Genomic DNA, 22,293 nt, shown 5'->3' on the forward strand with positions numbered 1-22,293 from the left:
CAGCGCTCCCACCGCTCCCACCGTACCAGCGCTCCCACCGTCCCAGCGCTCCCAATGTCGCAGCTCACCCACCGTCCCAGCACACCCACCGTCCCAGCACAACCACCGTCCCAGCACAACCACCGTCCCAGCGCTCCCACCGTCCAGTGCACCCAATGTCCCAGCACACCCACCGTCCCAGCGCACCCACCGTCCCAGCGCTCCCAATGTCGCAGCTCACCCACCGTCCCAGCGCACCCACCGTCCCAGTGCACCCAATGTCACAGCACACACACCGTCCCAGCGCACCCACCGTACCAGCGCTCCCACCGTCCCAGCGCTCCCAATGTCGCAGCTCACCCACCGTCCCAGCACACCCACCGTCCCAGCACAACCACCGTCCCAGCACAACCACCGTCCCAGCGCTCCCACCGTCCAGTGCACCCAATGTCCCAGCACACCCACCGTCCCAGCGCACCCACCGTCCCAGCGCTCCCAATGTCGCAGCTCACCCACCGTCCCAGCGCACCCACCGTCCCAGTGCACCCAATGTCACAGCACACACACCGTCCCAGCGCACCCACCGTCCCAGTGCACCCACCATCCCAGCGCTCCCAATGTCGCAGCTCACCCACCGTCCCAGCACACCCACCGTCCCAGCGCTCCCAATGTCGCAGCTCACCCACCGTCCCAGCACAACCACCGTCCCAGCGCACCCACCGTCCCAGCGCTCCCAATGTCGCAGCTCACCCACCGTCCCAGCGCACCCACCGTCCCAGTGCACCCAATGTCACAGCACACACACCGTCCCAGCGCACCCACAGTCCCAGCGCTCCCACCGTCCCAGCGCTCCCACCGTCCCAGCGCACCCACCGTCCCAGCGCTCCCACCGTCCCAGCGCTCCCACCGTCCCAGCGCTCCCAATGTCCCAGCGCTCCCAATGTCCCAGCGCTCCCAAGTTCCAGCGCACCCAATGTCCCAGCACACCCAATGTCCCAGCGCACCCACCGTCCCAGCGCACCCACCGTCCCAGCGCACCCACCGTCCCAGCGCACCCATCGTCCCAGCGCACCCACCGTCCCAGCGCACCCACCGTCCCAGCGCTCCCACCGTCCCAGCGCTGCCAATGTCCCAGCGCTCCCAATGTCCTAGCGCACCCTCCGTCCCAGCGCACCCTCCGTCCCAGCGCACCCTCCGTCCCAGCGCACCCACCGTCCCAGCGCTCCCAATGTCCCAGCACACCCACCGTCCCAGCACACCCACCGTCCCAGCGCTCCCAATGTCCCAGCACACCCACCGTCCCAGCGCATACACCGTCCCAGCGCACCCACCGTCCCAGCGCTCCCAATGTCCCAGCGCACCCACCGTCCCAGCGCACCCACCGTCCCAGCGCACCCACCGTCCCAGCGCACCCACCGTCCCAGCGCTCCCACCGTCCCAGCGCACCCACCGTCCCAGCACTCCCAATGTCCCAGCGCACCCACCGTCCCAGCGCACCCACCGTCCCAGCGCTCGCAATGTCCCAGCGCACCCACCGTCCCAGCGCACCCACCGTCCCAGCGCACCCACCGTCCCAGCGCACCCACCGTCCCAGCGCACCCACCGTCCCAGCGCACCCACCGTCCCAGCGCTCCCAATGTCCCAGCGCACCCACCGTCCCAGCGCTCCCACCGTCCCAGCGCTCCCACCGTCCCAGCGCTCCCACCGTCCCAGCGCACCCACCGTCCCAGCGCACCCACCGTCCCAGCGCACCCACCGTCCCAGCGCACCCACCGTCCCAGCGCACCCACCGTCCCAGCGCACCCACCGTCCCAGCGCACCCACCGTCCCAGCGCACCCACCGTCCCAGCGCACCCACCGTCCCAGCGCACCCACCGTCCCAGCGCACCCACCGTCCCAGCGCATCCACCGTCCCTGCACACCCACCGTCCCAGCGTACCCACCGTCCCAGCGCACCCACCGTCCCAGCGCACCCACCGTCCCAGCGCACCCACCGTCCCAGCGCATCCACCGTCCCTGCACACCCACCGTCCCAGCACACCCTCCGTCCCAGCACACCCACCTTCCCAGCACACCCACCGTCCCAGCACACCCACCGTCCCAGCACACCCACCGTCCCAGCACACCCACCGTCCCAGCACACCCACCGTCCCAGCACACCCACCGTCCCAGCACACCCACCGTCCCAGCGCTCCCACCGTCCCAGCACACCCACCGTCCCAGCACACCCACCGTCCCAGCACACCCACCGTCCCAGCACACCCACCGTCCCAGCACACCCACCGTCCCAGCACACCCACCGTCCCAGCACACCCACCGTCCCAGCACACACACCGTCCCAGCACACCCACCGTCCCAGCACACCCACCGTCCCAGCACACCCACCGTCCCAGCACACCCACCGTCCCAGCACACCCACCGTCCCAGCACACCCTCCGTCCCAGCACACCCACCGTCTCAGCACACCCACCGTCCCAGCGCCAGGGTCCCAGGCTTGGGTCACTGTCTGTGCGGAGTCTGCATGTTATCCCTGTGTCTGCGTGGATTCCCTCCGGGTGCTCCAGCTTCCTCCCACAGTCCAAAGATGTGCAGGTTAAGTGGATTGACCATGATAAATTGCCCTTAGCATCCAAAATGTTTAGGTGGGGTTACTGGGTTGCGGGGTGGCTTAGGTAGGGTGCTCTTTCCAAGGACCAATGCAGACTCGATGGGCCAAATGGCCTCCTTCTTCACTGTAAATTCTATGACTCTGTGAATGTGCAAACTCCACACTGACAGTAACCCAGAGCCGGGATTGGACCTGGGACCTCGGCGCCGTGAGGCAGCAGTGCTAACCACTGCACCACCGTGCCGCCCCCCCCACTCTGACAATTATATAGTCAAAAGTATTACTTTATTTTGCCCAGAAATATATGGTGGAGTTCCATTCTCAAATCAGCACAGCGTCACAACACACTTGCAGGAGAGTGAGTCACTGCACAGATCTCGCCACAACCAGAGGCTCTGCCTTTCCCCCGTCTAAACTGGTCGTCTGGGACAGTCCTTTAGTCAACCTGTGAGTCATGGGGGTGTGCAATAGAGTACAAAAGCTGGGAAGTGATGCTAAAACGTTGGCTGTCGCATGCAATACAGAAAATCACTGGGCTGGCCAAATTTGGCATTTGGTGTCCAAGTCTGGGGACACCACACTTTGGCAAGTGTAGAAGTGCTGGATTCCCAAACACTGACAACAAGGACTCGTAACAAACAATATTTTATCAATCGGCTGCGCAGTTACGCCATGCTTGCTCTCTGCCCACGCTCCGGGGAGAACACATGCTTCTGTCACATGGCCCTTTTGTGTAGTCGCATCTTCATGCCATCACATGACCACTTGGTCTACATCTTCCCCATTTAAGTTGGGATAACCGGTGGGACTGAGATGTACGAACAGCAACTGTGTTCTTCATTGATCACTCGCTAGCGAGTATGATTGTCCATCCTGTCCAGTCAGTTAATCTCTGATGGCCCAGTGCAGAGCCTGTGGGGAAGGTCCTTTGAGGACTCTGACCAGTCCCTCTTGATGACACTGTCCAGTGTTCTGCACGTGATGCCCGCCTGTAAGGCCTGTCTGAGCTACTGAATTTGACGACAGGACAACATCTTTGTTTTCACTAGTCTAGGTCTTCCTCACGATGTGTCTAGTCTGTAGTGGGTTGGAAGGTCGGGATAGGGCATCAACCAAGTACTGCTCCTGACCAAGTTTGTAGACGACTCGGAGGTTGTAATGTTGCCACTTTAGCATCATGTGTTGCAGCTGTGTTGACGCAGTGTGGAGAGGCTTTTTAAGATCGTTATGAGTGGCTGATGATAAGTTTCAACAGTTGCAGGACGTCCATATTTGAAGTCACATAAATTCTGACAGGCGAAGACTAGAGCAAGGAGTTCCTTTCGATATGTGCATAATGATTCAGTGAGGGCCTTTGATGCAAAGGCTATTGGTCTGGCATTCTGGATACAGACTCTACCAAGTCCGTGCTGAGAGGCATCTGCTCATATAGGTACAGGTGCTCGAATGTCAAAGTATTGTAGCATCAATGAGGCTGCGAGTACCCACTGCTGTGTGGGGCTCCTGCCAAGCACCATTCGACATCCTGGTGGAGGAGCTGACAAAGAGGTCCAGTGACCTCATTATCAAAAGGAATGAACGTTAGAGAGGTCATTTGTTACACCAAGCAAGTGCTGTAAAGCGTGGGTATGGCCATGGGTCGTGCTGCTGTTATCTTGTCTGGATCGAGCTTCACACCATTGTTGAGAGTAAGTGACCCACATCGGGAACCTGTTTGACTTTGAATCTGCATTTCACAGGGTTAAGCTTCAGCTGTATGTTCCTGATTCTGTCCAGGATGAAATGAAGATGACCATCATGCTCTTGCATAGAATGACCCCCAAAGCAGATGTGGACAACAATGATCCTCGCAGGGCTGGCCTGCATATAGATGCTCCTTGCACCGCTGGAAGACCTTGCTGCCAGGTCCCACAGGGCATACAAAGAAAACGATGGGCGCAATCTACCGGGAAATCCCTGGGACAAACTAAACTACTCAACTAACAGGATCCAAACATTGTCAATTGCCAGGCAGAATATTGTCCCTGGCCAATCCGTTGGCCACCAGCCAACCAATAGAAACAAACCCTTCCAATCCCTTGGGTGCCATAATATCTGGGTTCCTCTGCCCAAAATACGAAATGGTAAACTACCACATCATCTAAATACACCACACAGTTAGGCACTCTAGCCACTACTTGGTCCGAGTCATTGGAATGTAGCTGGTGTGTTTTTGAATCCAAATGGCAATACCTTACATTGGTACAACCCCCTGGAAGTCACAACAGCAGATATCGCTTTAGCTTTGGGCGTTAAAGAAACGGTCCAATATCTGTTTAAATAGGAATGTGGCACTGTCTATCGATACAACCCTACAACCTTGGAATCGGATACAAATCCGTTTTGGTGACGGTATTGATTTCCGGTAATCTATACAGAACTGGCCTGAACCATCTGACCGGTGAACACCAGCTACCCTTACTTCCTCAGCTCAATTAACTGATTCTCGAACATGTATTGAATTTCCGCTTCTATGAGAGCTGATTTCTGTGGGTTCAGTCGATATGGTTGTTTTAGCGGTTTGGAGTCTCCTACATCGACATCATGATGAGTTAGTGTAATAGCGCTCTGGAACCTCCTCAGCCTCAATTTCTGAGAGAGTTGACTGTGCTAATCTATGCAACTCTAGGTCTGCCTCCTGGGCCTCAATTAATGAAGCCCTACCAAATACTTCCTCGGAATTATCCTCATCCTGAAGGATAGTATTGCCTGTCCTACCATTCGTTTGGGGTGTGATCTTTTTTTAAATATTTTTATTAAAGTTTTACATTTTTACACTGTACATTCGTGAACGATAGATGAGACGGTTACAATTGACAAGTTGTTCTTTTTCGGTATAGCCTTCTTTCGCTGTTTCAGGGTATTTTTCTTGGCCCTTCGCTTCACGGTGGGTGGTTATTCAGTGTTTATATGTGAGCAGTGCCCTCCTTCTCCTTTCACCCTCCTATCGCTTGGCCTCCCCTCCCTTTTTTTCTCCCCTTCCCATCCTGTTGCCAGCCTGCTATTGAGGGTTCTCTTTCGTGTGGCCTTGTGTTGGGCCCTCTATGGGGGTGACGGAACAACGGTTTACATTTATGGATCAGCTCATAATCGTCAGCCGTAATTGCTGCTTGTCTAGCGGTCATCACATCCAGACATAGGAACAGCTTCTTCCCCACAGCTACTAGACTCCTCAACGACTCCCCCTCGGACTGATCTGTTCCCTGTAAGAACACTATTCATGACGCCATATGCTGCTCTCCAATCACTATTTGTTGATGTACCGTTTGTCAATGTACTCTTAGTCAATTTTTATTTTTTTATTTGTCTACTATGGACATACTGTGTACGTTCCCTTGGCCGCATAAAAATACTTCTCACTGTACTTCGGCACATGTGACAAGAAAATATCAATCTATCTGTCATCACTCTTTGGTGTTCAAGGTGGGTTCTTATCACAGAAGGTCGAGAATTCTAAAATTCCTCTAAGAGAATGACTTCTCTCAGAGCCTCATAGGTAGTTTCAACTCCCAATACTCGTACGTATTATGCTTAACCCTTTCAAATTCAGCACAAGTCCATGCCCAACTGTTTCCTTCAATTCCAAAACATTTGCCTTTATGCCTCGGATTCAATTCATTTGCAGATATATCCTATTCTATCTTGTTGTAATCCTTAGACACCCCCTCAAAGCAAACCACAAACTTCCTGTGCCCACCCTGTCAATTTACTCTGTATAGGTAATGTCCACTTTTCTTTCAGCCACTCTATTTGAGTTGCTATTGTCTCAAATGCCATGGAAAATGCCTCTCCATTCTCTTTCTTCAAATTTTGGTCTGGCCTGTATAAACTTAGGCATATCCCCACCCGGCTCTGTTCGTTCTCGGGTTAATCTCCCCTCTAGCTAGCTCCTTTTTCATTTCCAGTGCTTTAAGCCAGAACTCTTTCGTTTTTTCCTCTCTCTTGAATTCCAACTTCCTCATTTCAATTTCCATTTGAAAATCTCTATCTTTTTGCTGCATCTCCAATTCTTTTTCTTCTTCCTCTATTTCTGAACTGAGCGATCAGCTGCTGAGCAATGACTTCAATTACCTCTACCTTCACAGCTTTATCGAGCACTTCTATTTTTAATTCACCTGCCAATTCGACTAGCTTGTCTTTTCACCTGTCTTTTCACCAGTCTTTCACCTGAACAAAATCCATAGCAGCTTCCAGAGCCATCCGGTTGCTCTATTGCAAACCCGGTGTCTCTTTTTAATAAATGCCGTTCCCTAAATAGTCGCTGTCTACCATTCCAAAAATCCCAGACGAGCCACCAAAATATGCTCCGACACCCTGCGCCAGTTCACAGTCAATTCCGCCCCACTTGACCCAGCGACACATCACGGTTGAAATTAACTTTTATTTTAAACTGCCCACGGTCTTTGGCTGCCCAATAACTAGTCACAGGGTTTGTAAATTTATACACAATTAACTTTATAATATTGACAGTTACTAGGTTTGGCTACGACACCGGCATCAACCCGACAATGTGGAACGTTGCCCAGAGATAATCTATCCACAAAACCAGGACAAATCCAATCCAGCCAATTGCCACACCATCAGCCATCCCTCAGTTATTAGCAGAGAGTTGGAAGGTGTTGCTGACGGTGTTATCAACGGCACTTAAATCACCAATTACCTACGCACCTGTTCAGTTTGGGCTCCGCCAGATCTCTTTGGGCTCCAGATCTCATCATAGCGTTGGTCCAAAACGTGGGCCAGAAAGCTCAATTCCAATGGTGAGGTGAGAATGACTACATCTGATCAAATGTGGCAACAAGAAGCCGTCACAAAACTGAATTCAATGGGAATTGGGGGGAAACCCTTTAATGGTTGGAATCATACCTGTCACAAAGGAAGATGGCTGTGCATGTGGTAGCCAATCACCCCAACCACAAGTCATTGCTGCAGGAGTTCTTGGCCTAACCATGTCCAGCTGCTTCAGCAACGGCCTTTTCTTCATCATCAGCTCAAAGTGGGAATGTTAACTAATGCTGCAGTGGTCAGTTCAATTAGCAATTCCTCCTGTAACAAAGCAGTCCATTCCACACCCAGGAAGGCTTAGCAACATTCAGGTTCGAGCTCGTAAGTGGCAGATGACATATGCACCAGACAAGTACCAGTCGATGACCATATGCAACATGTGAAAGTGTCCCCTTGACATTCAATCACATTACTTTCATCGAATACTCCACCACCAACATTCTGAGGATCACCAATGAGCGAAAACTAAACTGGACCAGTCATATAAACACTGTGGCTACAAGAGCAGACCAGAGCCTTAGTGACAAGTGATTCACCTCCTGATTCCCGAAAGCCTTTCTAGCACCTACAAGGTACAAATGAGGATCAAGTGTGATGGAATACTCTAGCTGCCTGGAAAAGTCCAACTTCAAAAACACTCAGGAAGCTCCACACCATCCAGGGACAAACCAATCCACTTCATTTACACATTAATTGCCTCCAACACCAACACAATGTGTACCATCTAGAAACTAAACTGCAGGAATTCCCCAAGGCTCTTCCTGCAGCATCTTTCAAACCCATGACTTCTATCACTTAGAACAACAAGGGAAAGACGGCACAAGATAGAGCAGACACTGACTGGATGATTCCTCTGACTAAGTGATCTAGAACACAGGGCCACAGTCTCAGGATAAGAGAGTATTTAGGACTGAGATTAGGAAATTTCTTCACTCAAACTGAGGGTGTTTAGCACAGGGCTAAATTGCTGGCTTTGAAAGCAGACCAAGGCAGGCCAGCAGCACAGTTCAATTCCCGTAACAGCCTCCCCGAACAGGCGCCGGAATGTGGCGACTAGGGGCTTTTCACAGTAACTTCATTTGAAGCCTACTTGTGACAATAAGCGATTTTCATTCATTCAAACGGTTGAGAATCATTGGAATTCTTGAGCCCAGAGTTGTGGATGCTCCATCGTTGAATGTACATCAGACTGAGGCAAACAGATATCGGATCTCTCAGGATTAAAGGAAAACTGAACTGAAAGGAATACTTCCACTTGTAATACTTTTGCTGATAGAAGTTGCAACTGGACAAAATCCAGGAGTTCAAAATGAAAGTTCCTGAACCAGCTTCACAATGATTATCTGACCTGCAAAGATTAATTCGGAAACCCTAAAAACCTTGCTCCAATGGCCAAAGTTAAGAAGAACCTTACTGAAAAGAACTACCAGAGCATACAAGTATGAATCAGGGGAGGAGATGGCGTAGAGGTATGGTCACTGGATTCTAACCCCACCACGGCAGATGATGAAATTTGAATTCAATAAAAATCTGGAATTCAAAGTCCAATGATGTTGATCGTCATTGGACCCAGCTGGTTCACGAATGTGACTCCAAACCCACAGCATTTTGGTTCATGCTTAAATACCCTCTGAAATGGCCAAGCAAGACACTCAGTTCAAGGGCAATTAAGGCAATAAATGCAGGCACAGCCAGTGACGTCCCATGAATGAATTTCATAGAATTTACAGTGCAGAAGGAGGCCATTCGGCCCATCGAGTCTGCACCGGCTCTTGGAAAGAGCACCCTACCCAAGTCCACACCCCCACCCTATCCCCATAACCCAGTAACCCCACCCAACACTAAGGGCAATTTTGGACACTAAGGGTAATTTATCATGGCCAATCCACCTAACCTGCACATCTTTGGACTGTGGGAGGAAACCGGAACACCCGGAGGAAACCCACGCACACACGGGGAGAATGTGCAGACTCCACACAGGCAGTGACCCAAGCCGGAATCGAACCTGGGACCCTGGAGCTGTGAAGCAATTGTGCTTTCCACAATGCTACCGTGCTGCAAAAGGAGTTGGCAATCCGGACCCTTGAGCCTGCTCTGCCGTTTGATAAGATCAACTCCATTTTCTTCCCCATAACCCTTGGCTCCCTTGCCATACAAGAATAATAATAATCTTTGTCACAAGTAGGCTTACATTAACACTGCAATGAAGTTACTGTGAAAATCCCCCAGTCGCCACATTCCACCGCCTATTCGGGTACACGGAGGGAGAATTCACAATTCCAAATTACCTAACAAGCACCTCACTCGGGACTTGTGGGAGGAAACCAGAGCACCCGGAGGAAACCCATGCACACACGGGGAGAACGTGCAGACTCCGCACCGACAGTGGCCCAAGCCGGGAATCGAACCTGGGACCCTGGAGCTGTGAAGCAACAGTGCTAACCACTATGCTACCGTGCTGCCTATCAATCTAACTCAGCCATAAAAAACTTCAATTACTCAGCTTCCATTGCTTTCTGGGAAAGAAAATTCAACAGGCAACCGACCCTCTGAGGGAAAGAAATTCTCATAATCTCTGTCTGAAATGGGTGACACCGTAAACTTTGTCTCCAGTCCGAGACTCGCCCAGAACAGGAAATATTCGGCTCGCATCCACCGTTATGTCCCCTCATGATCTTATATGTTTCAACAAGGTCACCTCTCATTCTTCCAATTTTCTCATAAGATAACCTTTCATCCCAGTTGATTCAACCTTTTCTGAACTGCTTTTAAAGCAATTGCATGTTTTTTTAAGCAAGGAGCCCAAAACTATACATGGTACACCAGATGTGATCTCACCAAGCACCTGTACAGCTGTGGCAAAACTTCCCTATTTTTGTATTCTACTTCAACATTTTATTAATCTTTCTAATCACTTGCTGCCTGCATATTAACGTTTTGTGATTCATGAACCAGGACACCCAGATACCTCTGTACACAAAACATGAAATGTCAGAATGTTAAAGTGGCCTTCACTAACTTAACACCTAATGTTGAGGGGAACATTTTTCAAGTTTTGTAAGCTTTAAATATTTGTCGCTACCTAAATTATTTTAACGTCGTGCCGTAGAAAATTACCGAGGTATCTTAAAGGCTGTTTATGCCTCTGTGGAAATTTTTAATGCATTATGTTCCGATTAAGCACATTTCCTGTTGACAGTGTGCGGTTTGTAACTTGCCAATAAAGAATCTTATCTATATATGCAATCACGATTTTAACATTTTGAAATTGTATTATTTATCTTTTTAATCTCCACCATTCATGACAGAGGAAAATCAGAGTATATTTCTCCGATAAATCCATTGCAATTCAAATGAATATTTGAGCGTCATTGTTAAATAGCTTTTTTGGGTGAGTGATGACTCTGTGAAACAAGAAGCAAATTTTCCGAAACCAAGCAAGTTTGGCACTTTGATATAATTACAGTCACAGCATGAAAGAGATACAAAAAAAACTAAAAGCCACATGGTAGAATTGAGAGGCCGTCATCAAGTCTGACATGAGGAAGGCAGTCTGTGCGACTAATCTTGAAAGATTCTACGCAGTTCCCAACACGACTGCTGTCAGGCTAAATTTAACTAGTGGTAGCATTACTTCCTCCCCTTAACAAACGCATCAATCCACAAACACTTCAGTACAATTTTAGCTGCCTGTGAAACAGCTTCAAGATCAAGGGGGAAACATATATTTCCTTTACATTCAGCTACTTGTTCAAATACGTCTTCTGGCCGTTTTGCTGTCTGATCAGTCCAATTAAGGTAAGATTTTGTCTAAAGTATTATTATATTTTCTGGAATAATTTGTTTAACGATACTCCAAACTGTAGCAATTAACCAACTCTGCTTTGGGGAACAGCAAATAATATGCACAAGAGACACAGACTAATACTTCATTCTGCTATACTGCAAGGGCCTCAAGTCGCAGAACATTAATTTCCACCAAGTTTTTACACGGCTACATTTTTAAAATCAGATCGTCAACAAGCAAATGTTGCAGACTGCAATAGTCAGCCTCAAATGAGTGAATTTAAAATTAATCAGATCAGATTTATAGCAACTGTTAAATTTATCTTCCCTGAAATTTCACTTCTGCAAATATCCACACATCTACAATTCAACTGTGACAAGAATTGAACAGCTCTCTCTCTCGAAGGGCCGGCACAGGCACGATGGGCCGAAAGACCACCTTCTGTTCTGTCTAAATCCAAGAGCAGTAATGCATTGTGTTATGGGCCAGGGTTTAGAGAACCCCAAAATGTATCATGGAGTTCACCTGACCCACAACTTTTAATAGATTGTGGTTATGGGGAGCACACGGCCCACTCTACAGGTGTGGTACAACAGAAATGGAAAAGTATTTTTGAAGCAAAACAATGTTTATTCTATGAACTCAAGTTAACCTTTTTAAAACATACAGTGAACATCTTAGCAACCATTAATTCAGATACAACCCCCAAAGAATACAATACTAAGTAATTCTTACTTTCCTTTTAACATCCATAAGACTTAAAACAAAACCTTTCAACAGAAGCAAATCAGGTTAAAGTCACTACTGAGAGCAGTTATTAGTTTTAAATCACCAAAGGATCGATTTACATTCTTTGGATTAAGAGAGAGACTCTAATACACCTTCTGGCTGTGACTGCAGCTATCCAGCTCTGAAAATAAAACTAAAATACACCCTGCAGCAAACAGCCTGAAACAAAAGTAAAAAGCTGACAGACTGCCCAGCTCCACCCACTCCCTGACATCACTGCAGTAATAAACACCCATTTATTAAAGGTACTCTCACTACAGATACTTATATACACACCCATTTATAAACACCCATTTCTTAAAGGTATTCTCACATGACAATTGCTCAAATTCAGTCCACTGATTTCTGTGAAGGAGTTTATATTCTCTCCAGTGAATGGGGTTTCATTTATATCTTCGGTTCGATCAACAATTAACGCTGCTATACAAAAGCAGATCATGTGCATGTTAAGACCCAAGTGGCTGCCCGCCTCATTGCTAAAACCAAGTAACTGTGCAGACAATGAACATATCAAACATCTCAAATCTCGCTTTTTCACTCATGGGTGCATTATATAAAAAATAACAAGGCTTAGCTATTGATTTTTTTAGTTAACCACCGCTACACTCTACTCGGTAAGTTTAAAATTATGCTTATGTTTCTGTTCTGTTCCATATGTTGAATTCAATCTTCAGCCAAGTGCTGACTACCCAGTTTAATGATGAACCATTGCTAGGTTCACAATTCTCATCTCCTCTGACATTGACTCAGCTCCCTTATGCAGACACTCTCAACAGAGTACATTTCAGCAGCAGTTGTTGTAGGTCAGAAAATGTGGCTACCAATTTACAGCTAATAAGATTTTCCTGGACATCGCGCTGCTGTAAGTTACTGGGATTTATTTTAAATGTCATTTGCATTTCGTCTCCGTCACTGTATTTTTGCCGAAGATATAATCCTGCTTTTATCGGGAGGCTTTGCTATAGTTTCCATCGGGAGATTTTAGAACTTTAAATTGAATCCACAAGAAACATTGTTCAGAGGCAGCATAATCTAAATGGTGCTTTATAGGCACTACGTAAATGCAAGTTGTTGTATTTAATGAGAAGTTTGCTTCTGTTTGCTGCACTCTCTTCTTGAATAGACTCTGTTGTCAAACAGACTGTTTGCTGAGAATCCTGTTGTTACACACCCACCCTCACCTCCAACTCACTGGTTGACACGGTGATAGAACATAGAACAGTACAGCACAGTACAGACCCTTCGGCTCACGATGTTGTGCCAACCATTTATCCTAATCTAAGATCAACCTAACCTACACCCCTTCAACTTACCGCTGTTCATGTGCCTGTCTCAGAGTAGCTTAAATGTCCCTAATGACTCTGACTCCACCACCTCTGCTGGCAGTGCATCCCACACACCCACCACTCTCTGTGTAAAGAACCTACCTCTGACATCTCCCCTATACCTTCCTCCAATCACCCAAAAATGATGTCTCCTCATGACAGCCATTTCCACCCTGGGGAAAAGTCTCTGGCTATCCACTCTATCCATGCCTCTCATCACCTCGTACGCCTCTATCAAGTCACCTCTCTTCCTTCTTCACTCCAGTGAGAAAAGCCCTAGCTCCCTCAATCTTTCTTCATAAGACATGCCCTCCATTCCAGGCAGCATCCTGGTAAATCTCCTCTGTACCCTCTCCAAAGCATCCACATCCTTCCTATAATGAGGCGACCAGAACTGGACACAATATTCCAAGTGTGGTCTAACTAGGGTTTTATAAAGCTGCAGCAAAACCTCGCAGCTCTTAAACTCAATGCCCCTGTTAATGAAAGCCAACACACCATACGCCTTCTTAGCAACCATATCAACCTGGATGTCAATATTCACTCCACAAAAAAAACTGGGTTATTAGATTCCTTAAAGAGAGGGCTTTTTTGAAATGTACCATTTCATCCATTTTTCTCCAGGTATTTTGCCCTCTATTTTTGCCACTTTTGGGCTTTTTATATCCTTTTTGTGTCCTCAACGCTTGCTTTGCTTTTGCTGCTGTGGCAAATGTAGAGGGAAATTGGCTGATGCCATTGCTGCCATAGCAACAACGACTGCACTTCAGAACTAATTTGCCTGTCGCAAAATGTTTTGGGATGTACTTGGATGTACTTGGGACGGACCTAAGTGCGACTTAAGTGTTTCTTAACGTATAAGGTTTTTCAGATTAAAAAAAAACCCACTTGAACCTTGATTCAGACTGACCAGACTGGGACTAGCTGCTCTGAAAAAGAGGTGCGATAATTATTTATCAAGCGTTAACGTATTTTTTATTCACACACCTGTGTTCCAGGGTTATGAAAGTCTCAAACCAATATATTAAAAATGGAAATACAGAACAGCAATCTCTCGGACCTGCAGCCCCTGGAGTTCAGAATAGGGGCGATTATCTTCTACAGCACGGTTTTCATAATCGGGCTGGCTGTTAATGTGACTGCAATCTGGGTCTTCAGCTGCACCACCAAAAAAGCCACATCTGTGAACATATATATGACGAATGTCGCTCTGCTGGATGTCATTTTTGTAATACTGCTGCCTTTCCGGATGATATACTATGGGAAGAATTACTGGCCCTTTGGTAACGTCTTCTGTCGCATCAATGCTGCGTTCACTATATTTTACCCCAGTATTTCCCTGTGGCTTTTAGCCTTCATCAGTGTTGACCGTTACATGGCAGTGGTCCAACCCAAACACAGCAAGGAGCTGCGTCACATCGGCAAAGCTGCAGCAAGCTGCATCGGAATCTGGATAATGACCACTGTGTCTGTTCTGCCATTGATGTTTTCAAAGAACGACCCCGACAAGGTCTCGAACTTCACAACCTGCCTAAAAATGCTCGACATCATTCACTTGAAGGAAGCCAACAGCGTGAACTTTGTCCGGGTGATTTTATTTTTCCTCCTGCCCCTTTTCATCATGATAGGATGTTACTGCACCATCATCAACAATCTCCTTAAAGGAAAAACGTCAAAACTGAAGCCAAAAACGAAAGAAAAATCCATCAAAATAATTGTGACACTCATTGTTCAAGTACTGGTTTGTTTTGTTCCCTATCATATCTGTTTTGTTTTATTACTGTTACAAAGCGGCCACACTGATTTCAACGCCTGGGCTGCCTTCACTACGTTCCTGATGAACCTCAGCACTTGCCTTGACATGATCCTGTATTATATAGTGTCAAAGCACTTTCAGGCCAGAGTCATCAGCGTCATTTACTATCGGAACTACCTGCGGAGCGTACGGCGGAAAAGCTTCAGAACTGGCAGCTTCCGCTCGCTCAGCAACATCAACATCAGTGACATGTAAATAATGAAAGGCAGCGATGCGTGCCTTTTAACCAAAAAAAAGGAAAATGGCAAATACTTGCAACTAGACAATTATTTGTGTGGTCCTATCACAGTTTGTGTGTGTCCTGTTCAGCTGTCTCAAAGTATGCTGCACAATGAAATGCTTTTGACGAAGGGTGACTATGTAAATGCAGTAGCTGTGTTGACACACTCAGCCGCAAGAGTGACCAGTTTATCTGTTCTGACGGTGCTTGTAGAAGGAAGAAGGTTTGTCAGGGCTCCAGGTGAATGTAATTCTATATAATGATCTGTAAAACTGCTTTCACCAAGTATAGGCTGAATAAATGCTTACACGTCACTTAAATATTTGGTAATGAAATAATGCCTCTTTGTAATTTAGCCATTTATCATTACCTTGCTAGATCGTCAAGCCAGAAGAGGTTGCACTGAAACTGTTCAGTTCTCATCCTGAATAAATGAGCCAGATATTTAGCAGGATTGTGGCATCTTGCTCTATGTCCCCTTAGTTCAGGTCTCACCTTTCAAGCTCAAAAAATCTTATACTATTACTTGCCAGAAGTGAGCTGGCAATGGTGCAGTGAGGGCAACAGGGCATCTGGAGCCTCAGTGAATGATTGGACAATAAGTCTATCTCCTTAACCAATCAAATTTAAGGACTGAAAAAGAAACAGCGGAACAATTAAAAAGGAAATCGGGTGGATTAGAATCAAATCAGAAACAGAAAGTGAAATGAAGTGAGGGAAATGGAAGTTGGATTCAGAAAGAGAGGGGGAAAAAAATATTTTTTGTCCCAAAATATTTTAGACCTCTAGAAGAAATTACTACCTGTAGGCATGGGACCCCACAATTTAAACTGCTACCTTTCTGGGCTGGAGAGGTTCATTGGCAATAATTATTATGTTTTAAAAGGGTATTTATGCTATTTGTTATGAGCTCCTACCTTATGTAACGAGTTTAACAGGCAACGTGCAAATCCAGCAGGTTCTGATAAATAACGGGAAGTTTCAGAGCAAGATGCCTTTTGCATGAAGCAATCACTATAGCGGTGCAAATTGCGCAATAAAATCTGCAGATTTTCAATTCATATGACCGCTTTCATCGCCAATTTGCTAACTGACTTACATGTCAACAACAGCTTGCAACGTCAATACACATTCGTGTTCAAAAATTTGGTCCAATGCATTATCATCAGGACACACCTGACCTGAAGGTGGTGCAGTGATACTGATTAATCGCTAGTGTAAGTGCACAAAGATGATTAGAGATAGTCTGACTTTTTAAGCTTTGGAAGGGAACGGGATTTGATACTTAAGAGACAGCTGGAGATTTAATGGGGGTTGGGGGGGGTGTTTGCATGGATTGAGGTGTTAAATGGCCTTTTCCAACCATATTTATTCTTGATCTCACAATCACTGGGGTCTTGATAACCAGCAATTTAGTTTGGACCGTGGCGAATATCAAAGAAACAGACATTTTAGCTGCTGTTTTGCAAAAGTGAAAAATGCTGAATGTTATTATAACAAAGATAACATTTACAATGTGATCAAAGCAAATATTTTACAGGAAAAAATCCATTCAAGAGTGTGCATCATTAAGAATAACCAATATGACTTCCGGTGACGGCGGGCGGGAGGAGGCCACACAATGGAGGGCTCCCGTTCGGGAATGGCATTTTCGGGGCTTTAAGCCCGGTCCCAGGGTCCACGGAGGCGGCAAAAGCAGGGAGTAGGCATAGAGGCAGCACAGTGAAGAAAAATGTCGAGGGTGAGCAAAAAAACTTCCGTAAAGAAAACAGCTGAAGGTCCGTCGGGGAGTGGAAAGGTCACTGCAGGGTCACCAAGGAAAATGGAGGCCGGAGCACCAAGGGAGGCCGCATTGCTTACGGCTCAAGAAATAACTACGGTGATGGCTGCGGAATTCGAAAGGCAGTTTACAAAATACATGGAGACAATGAGGAAGGAGATGAGAGAGGTTTTGAGTGTGCTGGTGGAGGAGGCGATTTCCCCGGTGACGACAGCGGTGGTGACCGCAGTGGCGGAGGTGCGAGAGCAAGGGGGGGCGCTGAAGGAAGTGGAGGAGACGGTATTGCAGCACGGTGATCAACTTGCCTCGATGGGGAAGGAGATGCGGAAGGTGATGGACATTAACAAGGATCTGCGAGGAAAAATGGAAGACCTGGAAAACAGATCCAGGCGACAGACTTTGAGGATTGTGGGGCAGCCCTAAGGAGTTGAAGGATTGAGGCCGACTGAGTATTTTGCCGCGATGCTGACGAAACTATTGGGGGAGGGGAAGGATCCCTCCCGATATGAACTGGAACGGGCTCATCGGTCGTGGAGGCCTGTACCAAAGGCGAGTGAGCCACCAAGGGTAGTGACTCTGTGCTTCCGTAGGTACAGTGTGAAGGAGAAGGTCCTGAGCTGGGCCAAGCAGAAGCGGGTGGTGCAGTGGGCTGGAGCTGGTATACGTGTATACCAGGACTTTACGGTGGAGCTGGCGAGGAGGCGGGCTGCCTTCAACCGGGTGAAGAGGGCACTGTACATTAGCAAGGTGCAGTGCGGCATTGTGTATCCAGCGAAGCTGAGGGTGACTTACAAGCTCAGGGACTTTTATTTTGGAACGGCGGAAGCAGCAAAGGAGTTTGCGAAGGCAGAAGGACTGTGGCAGAACTGACAAATTGAGGAATGATCATGTGCCGATGTAACCTCATGACTGTATTTTCTTCTTTTTTGTTTCACTGCGTGCGGGTGTAGGGGCTAAAGGGGCCAATGTTGTATATATTTGGACAAGGGAAGTGATGGGACTTTCACTCGAAATTAGGGCTCTTTGGGATGTAGGTGGATTTGCGGGGTTTGTGTGCTAAAAGGGGATTTCTGGGCTTTCCTAGGGCCTGGCAAGGGGGAAAGGGACCCGGGTGGGGGCCTCCACGCTGGCCGGTTTAAGCTGGCCAGTGAACGGGAGTGAAGTGGGGGGAGGGGCTGCGGCCATCGGAGCCTGGCAGAACAGGGTCCGAGTGGTCTAGCCGGGGTGGAAAGTTGGGGGGAAGAAACCGTGGTTGGGGGGAGGAGTTTTACAAGAGGCAGTGGACGGGAGGAGTTGGAGACTGGGGGGGGGGTTTATAACTCTTGGGTATCATGTATGGTACTCTTTCAGAGGTTGGATGGCGTTGAGTGTAAGGGGGGGGGGAGTGGACTCTATAGGTCAATGGTGACCATGGGCGGTCCCGGACTCCTTTTTCTTTTTCTCCTTTGTTTTTTGTTGCCACCGTGGGAGGGTTTGTTTTATTGGATGCCTATATTGACAGGTCGGCCGGTGTTTGGGGTGGTGGGAGGATGGGATCGTTGGTATTGTTAAGGGGATTGATTTTGTATTTGTTACCATTTACTGTCTGTGGGTGGGGTGTAAATTTTGAAGGAAAATGTGAAAATGGAGAATAAAAACATTTTTTTAAAAAATAACCAATATTAATAAAGCAGGTGGTTCATTGAAAGGTTAGAGCAAGGGGGTGAAGTGTACGACAGTATAATTTGCAATGGGCCCAACACCATGTTATACAACCCCCTACAATGTACTCACTGTTCCCCATCCAGGTTTCACCCTCAATGGTATCCTCTGACAATGGCACAGGTTTCAGAGCCATTACAAATTCAAGGAGGTTCATTCACAAGGACATTTCAAGAAAGTTTTGTATTTGTAAAGCAACTTTCACAACCATGAACTGAGGGAGTGCTGCACGGTCGGGAGTGACGTCTTTTGTATGAGATCTTCATCTGTGACCCCTGTCTGCCCTCCCAAGGGCGATCCCATGGATGTTTCAAAGAAGAGCAGGGGGAGTTTGTTCCAATGTGCTGCCCAATATTTATCTCTCAATCTCTCACTAAAACAAATAATCTGGCCATTACTATATTACTGTTTGAGGGAGCTTGCAGTCTGCAAATTGGCAGCAGCATGTTCTACTTCACAAGAAGTGACTACACTTCAAAACATTGTAAAGAACTTTGGGACATCCTGAGGTCGTGAAAGGTGCCATACAAATGCAAACCTTTCTTTTGTTAACATCTCATCCAAAACATAATGCCTTCAACAATCCAACATTCATAAGAACATACAGGTCTGCCTAGTGTGTACAGCCGCTTGAGCCTGCTCCACCATTCAATAGGATCACAGCTACTCTCTGACCTCAACTCCATTTTCCCGCCCTTTCTCCGTATCCCTCGATTGCCATAAATCTATCGATTACATAGAACATAGAACATCGAAAATACAGCACAGAACAGGCCCTTCGGCCCACGATGTTGTGCCGAACCTTTGTCCTAGATTAATCATAGATTATCATTGAATCTACAGTGCAGAAGGAGGCCATTCGGCCCCCTGAGTCTGCACCAGCTCTTGGAAAGAGCACCCTACCCAAACTCAACACCTCCACCCAACACCAAGGGCAATTTAAACATTAGGGGCAATTTATCATTGGCCAATTCACCTAACCCGCACATCTTTGGACTGTGGGAGGAAACCGGAACACCCGGAGGAAACCCACGCAGACACGGGGAGGACGTGCAGACTCCGCACAGACAATGACCCAAGCCGAAATCGAACCTGGGACCATGGATCTGTGAAGCAATTGTGCTATCCACAATGCTACCGTGCTGCCCTTAAGAACAAATAAATCTACACTATATCATTTTCCCGTAATCCATGTACCTATCCAACAGCTGCTTGAAGGTCACTAATGTTTCCGACTCAACTACTTCCACAGGCAGTGCATTCCATGCCCCCACTACTCTCTGGGTAAAGAACCTACCTCTGATATCCCTCCTATATCTTCCGCCTTTCACCTTAAATTTATGTCCCCTTGTAATGGTGTGTTCCGCCTGGGGAAAAAGTCTCTGACTGTCTACTCTATCTATTCCCCTGATCATCTTATAAACCTCTATCAAGTCGCCCCTCATCCTTCTCCGCTCTAATGAGAAAAGGCCTAGCACCTCAACCTTTCCTCGTAAGACCTACTCTCCATTCCAGGCAACATCCTGGTAAATCTTCTTTGCACCTTTTCCAGAGCTTCCACATCCTTCCTAAAATGAGGCGACCAGAACTGTACACAGTACTCCAAATGTGGCCTTACCAAAGTTTTGTACAGCTGCATCATCACCTCACGGCTCTTAAATTCAATCCCTCTGTTAATGAACGCGAGCACACCATAGGCCTTCTTCACAGCTCTATCCACTTGAGTGGCAACTTTCAAAGATGTATGAACATAGACCCCAAGGTCTCTCTGCTCCTCCACAATGCCAAGAACTCTACCGTTAACCCTGTATTCCGCATTCATATTTGTCCTTCCAAAATGGACAACCTCACACTTTTCAGGGTTAAACTCCATCTGCCACTTCTCAGCCCAGCTCTGCATCCTATCTATGTCTCTTTGCAGCCGACAACAGCCCTCCTTACTATCCACAACTCCACCAATCTTCGTATCGTCTGCATACGAAGTCTGCTTACAGTCTTAAACAGACTTGGTGGCTGAGAATCCACAGCTCTCTGAGGTAGAGAATTGCAGAGATTCACAACCCTGGAAAACAAGGCATTTCTCTGGAACAAAATAAAAGAAGAAATGAATGTTAACTTACAAACCAGATGGCAAGATGCTCACAGACATGTCGAGTGTTTGATGTAGGGTTTCCACCAGCAGTAAGTCCATAACTGCAGACAGCACCCAGGAACCCAGAAGGAAAGACTATATAGCAAAGAGAGCAAATTTTATTGTGACCAACTGAAAATAATTACATGAAACTAATTACACTTAGAGGAACGTGACATTTTATCACATTTAACTCCCAAACCTGAACCATGGTAGCATCTATATTCTTACAACCAAATGATCTACAAGGTGCACCGTAACCAAGGCTTCTTCAGCAGCACCTTCTAAACCTGCAACCTCTACCACTTAGAGCCACAACAACAGCAGGTTCCCCCAATCAGTAACATACCATTCCAATCTGGACCTATGTCACTGTTTCCTCATCGTCGCTGGGTGGAAATTCTGGAGCGCCCTTCCTAACTGCTCTGTTGGTGCACCTACACCACAGGGACGGCAGCAGTTCAAGGTGGGCCACCACTTTCAGAAAGACAATAAACGCCGGCTTAGCCAGCAATGCTCACACACCAAGAACTTGCAATAATTTTCATTCAAAATCCGTTTCAAATTATTTCCTACACTTGAGCTATTTCAATTCTTATGATTCACTCAACACAATTTGTGTGAAAGAAAATTTGAAAAAAGTTGATACTTTTTACTTGCATGTTGATGTACTTTTCACTGACATGGAAGTCTGATCAAGGACTCTGAGTGTGGAAGACGGAAGACATGTAACGGATTCTTTTTAGCGAATTAACATAAGCTCAACCATCAACTGAGTTCATCGTAAGTAATCGGGGTCAGTTTGCTGCTAAACTTTTTCTCCATTTCCTGTTTCACCATGTGGCTAATAGGCCACTATTTCCTCTTGTACTAACTTTGGTGTTGTACAGTTTCCACATAGTCTACACATCTTGTTAAAAGTCTGTTCAGATGTCTTTTCAGCATTAAACAGAATGGGTAGACTGTACTTTTTCAGAAACAAATCCAAATTGATTTTAAATCCTGAGGTATTTATTTTTATCAACTTGCCAGTGTATGTTAGTGTGAGGCAACGGAACATTTTTTTTAAGACTTGTTTTGTCATCATGCTCTCTCCCTCGTCATGTGCAACACACACCTTTCCACCCAAACAATGTACCTTCACACCAACTTCGCAGTTCCTCCCACAGTATGGCATTTCCAGTCAGTGGCTAACCCCAACTCCTAGCTTCAGTGAATGATAAAAACCAACATTTAAATCGAACCTTCAACATACTAAAACTCACAGGAGCATTGTCAAACAATGATTTGACACCAAGTCATATAAGGATATTTGACATTTAGGAAGGACAGG

The 22,293-nt window shown here is 47.1% G+C and overlaps 2 protein-coding genes across 6 annotated transcripts in view; one reads left to right on the forward strand and one right to left on the reverse strand.

Annotated features, from left to right (window-relative positions):
* ubac2 (UBA domain containing 2) overlaps positions 1–22,293 on the reverse strand; it is a 353,572-nt gene that overhangs the window by 270,906 nt on the left and 60,373 nt on the right. For all 5 annotated transcript variants that reach the window (XM_072476077.1, XM_072476075.1, XM_072476073.1 and 2 more), the window contains one exon: positions 20,950–21,056. In XM_072476077.1, the coding sequence (XP_072332178.1) occupies positions 20,950–21,056 (107 nt within the window). The remainder of the gene's footprint in view (positions 1–20,949; positions 21,057–22,293) is intronic.
* gpr18 (G protein-coupled receptor 18) lies at positions 10,945–15,668 on the forward strand. The gene is made up of 2 exons (XM_072476072.1): positions 10,945–11,209; positions 14,311–15,668. The coding sequence occupies exon 2, from the start codon at positions 14,343–14,345 to the stop codon at positions 15,321–15,323; it is 981 nt and encodes a 326-aa protein (XP_072332173.1). The 5' UTR covers positions 10,945–11,209; positions 14,311–14,342; the 3' UTR covers positions 15,324–15,668.

Source organism: Scyliorhinus torazame, chromosome 15 (assembly GCF_047496885.1).
Source record: "Scyliorhinus torazame isolate Kashiwa2021f chromosome 15, sScyTor2.1, whole genome shotgun sequence".
Taxonomy (NCBI): Eukaryota; Metazoa; Chordata; class Chondrichthyes; order Carcharhiniformes; family Scyliorhinidae; genus Scyliorhinus; species Scyliorhinus torazame.